At 43.0% G+C, this 4,373-nt stretch overlaps 1 protein-coding gene across 1 annotated transcript; it reads left to right on the forward strand.

Annotated features, from left to right (window-relative positions):
• Positions 1 to 538: 538 nt before the first annotated feature.
• On the forward strand, positions 539 to 1,773 carry LOC130841967 (sorbitol dehydrogenase-like). Its single transcript, XM_057718604.1, is given in 2 exon segments — positions 539 to 1,175; positions 1,177 to 1,773. Coding segments are annotated over 2 exon segments (1,074 nt in total). The 5' UTR covers positions 539 to 590; the 3' UTR covers positions 1,666 to 1,773.
• The last annotated feature ends 2,600 nt before the right edge of the window (positions 1,774 to 4,373 follow it).

Genomic DNA, 4,373 nt, shown 5'->3' on the forward strand with positions numbered 1-4,373 from the left:
ATTTTATTTTAAAATAGCATTAGGCATTTATAGTTTCTTCTTGGCAGCCATCTTTAAACTTTTTAGTAGCTGTGACTGTGTTGAATGTATAAGTTAATGAATGAGTGGATCTTGAATTTGATGTGTGAACATTAGAACAAGGTTCATGGAAGTGTCTGGTTGACCTTGTTCCTTACAGGAGTCCAAATTCTACACTATACTTTTTCCTATTTTCTAATTTAAGTAGGAAAAAAAGGACTTTGTTACTGTTTCTGTTAGCTCCATGAAGGCAGAGACCATGGCTTTCATTTCCATTCTTCAGAACAGTGCTTAAAACATAGTAGATCATCAATGAATATTTCTAAAAGGAATGAATGCAAATGAAGGTAATATGATCAAGTAGCCACACTGACCTTCTGTCCTCAAACCTGCTAATTAATTTCCCACCTCAGGGCCTTTGCACTTACTGTTTCCTCTATTCTGAATGCTCTGGATACCCATGAGATTAATTTCATCATTTAATTTAGGTCTATGTTAAAAATGTTACTTCTTGGAACCACCTAACGAACTGCGGACGGCAACCTCGGCTGACCCGAGAGGCAAAAAGCGACATGGCGGCCGCCAAGTCCGAGAACCTCTCCCGGGTGGTGCACGGACCCGGAGACCTGCGCTTGGAGAACTATCCTATCCCTGAACCAGGCCCAAATGAGGTGCTGCTGAAGATGCATTCTGTTGGAATCTGCGGCTCAGATGTCCACTACTGGCAGCATGGTCGAATTGGAGATTTTGTTGTGAAAAATCCAATGGTGCTGGGGCATGAAGCTTCAGGAACAGTGGTAAAAATGGGATCATTGGTCAAGCACCTAAAACCAGGTGATCGTGTTGCCATCGAGCCTGGTGCTCCCCGAGAAGCTGATGAATTCTGCAAGACTGACCGATACAATCTGTCACCAACCATCTTCTTCTGTGCCACGCCCCCCGATGACGGGAATCTCTGCCGGTTCTACAAGCACAATGCTAACTTCTGCTACAAACTTCCTGACAACGTCACCTTTGAGGAAGGGGCCCTGATTGAGCCACTGTCTGTGGGGATCCATGCCTGCCGGCGAGCTGGAGTCACCCTGGGGAACAAGGTCTTTGTGTGCAGAGCTGGGCCAATTGGACTTGTCAGTTTGCTCGTGGCCAAGGCAATGGGTGACGGCGTCTCAAGTGGTGGTGACTGATCTGTCAGCCTCTCGATTGTCTAAAGCCAAGGAAGTTGGGGCTGATTTCATCCTCCAGATCTCCAATGAGAGCCCTCAGGAAATCGCCAATAACGTGGAAGGCCTGCTGGGGTGCAAGCCAGAAGTCACCATAGAGTGCACAGGGGTGGAGACCTCCATCCAGGCGGGCATCTACGCGACTCAGTCTGGTGGGACACTGGTGCTTGTGGGGCTGGGCTCTGAGATGACCAGTGTGCCCCTGGTGCACGCAGCTACCAGGGAGGTGGATATCAAGGGTGTGTTTCAATACTGCAACACGTGGCCCATGGCGATTTCAATGCTTGCATCCAAGTTTGTGAATATAAAGCCCTTGGTCACCCATCGGTTTCCTCTGGAGAAAGCTCTGGAGGCTTTTGAAACATCCAAAAAGGGATTGGGGTTGAAAGTCATGATCAAGTGTGACCCCAACGACCAGAATCCATGATGTGAATTGGGCTCTGTCCTTGTCCCCACTCTCAGCATCTTGGAGTTGAATGGTTGGCTGGACAGTGGTGGAAGATTCTTTTGAGTAGTAAGAATAATTAAAGTAATTCGTTATAAAAAAAAAATGTTACTTCTTTAGAAAACTTTTCCCTCTACAGTCTATTAAAACAGTCTACCTCCAACTACCCCACCCCAATCACTCTTGTCCTGCTTCGCCTTTTCTTCATAGCACATATTGCTATGACATTGTATTATATCATTATGTGTTTAAGGGTTTGTTTCTTTTCCTCCCCCTGATCCATTGCTACTGTAGAATGTGAGGACCATAAGTCCCGGGAATGCATCACTTCAGGGTCCCATCTGGAAACAGAAATCCTTGCAGATGGTTCAAATAAAGAGACTATAAAGAAGGATTACTTCCCAGCAGTATGGACAGGGTTATGGGAATCAGTAAGGTATATGGAAAGGGCAAATGGAAAAAAGAATTAGTAAAGCTCAGCAAAAGCTGGATCTGGGAAGGAGGTTTGTCTTAAAGAAGATGTAGTCTTGGGGGGACTCAGCTACAAACACAGAGAGGTTATTTCGGGGGAGGGTAGCTGTCCAAGGCTTATGTTTGGAGAAATTCACAGATAACTCTGGAAAGTATGATATTCAGTGCCTTTTATCTTCTCAATCTAGTAACTGCTTAAGTCGTAATTTACAGTTTAGATCTTAATATTCAATGATCCTGGGAGAAATTTTCCAGTAAGAAATTTTTGTAACTAGTCAGTTGTGTCTCTCCGAATAAAAGGCACTAGATGATAGCTCTAAATTTATTATTATTTTGGGATCAGCATAACAGTTTATTTTTTGTTTGTTTTGTTTTTTAATTTGTATTGAAGTACAGTTGATTTACAACGTTGTATTAGTTTTAGGTGTACAGAAAAATGATTCAGTTCTACATTTATGAATTTATTATTACACAAAGTAAGCAAAAAAAATTTAATAACACCACTGATCACTTAGCTTTAACTTCCAGCTTGATTCATGGGGATTCACGGGGATGAGCAGCATAAACAGGCAACATAGAAATATCTACGATCTCAACTCTGTGTCAGTTATGTGCCTCTACTTCTGTCATTCTGCTTTATTACAAGACAACTCTAGCATCAACGTGAATGATGGGTTAGAAGGGGGTATCATTCATTGAAATAGGGAAATCAGGAGAAGCCTCAAGTATTAGAGGGAAGATGACAACTTTACTTTGGGCATATTGAATCTGTTGTAACTATTGGATCCCCAAGTGGCAATATCTTGCTGCAGCTGGGATACGTAAGTCTGAATCTGAAGTAAGAAGACAAGATTATCAGCACATAGGTGGTAGCTGAACTCATGAGAGAGGATACTATCACCTAGGAAGAACTTGCAGCATGAGAAGAAATACACGCTCCTTGGATCTGTGCCCCGCATCACCTCTGAACAAACCAGGAACCAGCATGTTGTGTCCTTAGATGCCCGCACTGAGTGTGTGGGTTTGGGATGGAGTGTTCCATGGACTGCAGAGCATGGAGCTCAAAGTGATCTGAGATGCAGTGTCAAAGGATGAAACTGAAATAGTAGAGACTCAGATAATCCCAACTAAAAGATCATTTTGAAGGTGAGGCAAAAAGAGAGAATCTGGGCATGAGACGATTATGACAAACAAAGGGCAGCGATCAGAATGTAATAGCATAGATGGTATCATGTGGGGAGGTTCCCTGAGGGCTGGGGCAGAGCCACCAGGGCCTTTCACACACATGCAGCTGAAGTGTAGAGTGGGAAAGAAGTTGCTAAGGGTACTGAGCTGATGTAGAACAAGTACTAAATGATGTAAAGATAAGAAGTGAGATGACCATTGGTGAAGGATTTTGCCAGAACATATTCATTGCAATGGTGGGAGCAAAAGGCAAACTGTAGTAGATTGAAAAGCGATGAAGTAGGAAAAAAATAGAAACCACAATACCAGACTCTTCTAAAGAGAAGGAGAGGGGGTCAGTAACTAGTGGAGGATGTAGGTTCTAGGGAGGATTTTTGCTTTGTTTATTTTTAGGAGAGATTCTTGAGCATATGTGTAGCCTGTGTGAAATATCTTGAAAATGAGAAAGAAAGAGATGGAGGAGGAGAATGAGAGAGAGGGAGGGCGAGAGAGAGAGAGAGAGAGAGAGAGAAGGGAGAATATGAATGAGAATAACAAATAGGCAAGGTCTTAAGAATTGTAGGGAATGGGGTCAAGAACATGGATGGAAAGATTTGTCTTGAAGCTCAGTGAGACCTTTCTTCAGAGACTGCATTAAAGAAGGTAGGGTGGTAGAGTAATAAATAGGTTTTGGGGTGTTGAGATGGAAAGTTGAGGGAGTTCAAATTTTATTCTCTTTAAAGAGAAAAGCAAGGCTGAGATAAAAGGGAGTTTTCATGATGGTAGTGGTGGTACAGATCACTTTAAGAAAGTTGACAAAGTTTTGGAATAGAAGGATCCAGTAGAGTTGGAAGGGCCTTTACAAATCTCTTAGCAATGTGGTTATCAAACTTTTATTTTTCAATCAGCAGAACCAGTTCTCCAAATGAATTCTTTCTAGAAGTCCAGCATATGCAAATCAGAGAGTTCAATGGCTCAGATGGAAAAGGTGGAAACAAGGTCCTGAGCCTCAAACATCATCCTTGCTGCCTCCCCCTGCACATCCTCCTCACTGC

The sequence above is a fragment of the Hippopotamus amphibius genome, chromosome X (genome assembly GCF_030028045.1).
Source record: "Hippopotamus amphibius kiboko isolate mHipAmp2 chromosome X, mHipAmp2.hap2, whole genome shotgun sequence".
In the NCBI taxonomy this organism is placed as follows: domain Eukaryota; kingdom Metazoa; phylum Chordata; class Mammalia; order Artiodactyla; family Hippopotamidae; genus Hippopotamus; species Hippopotamus amphibius.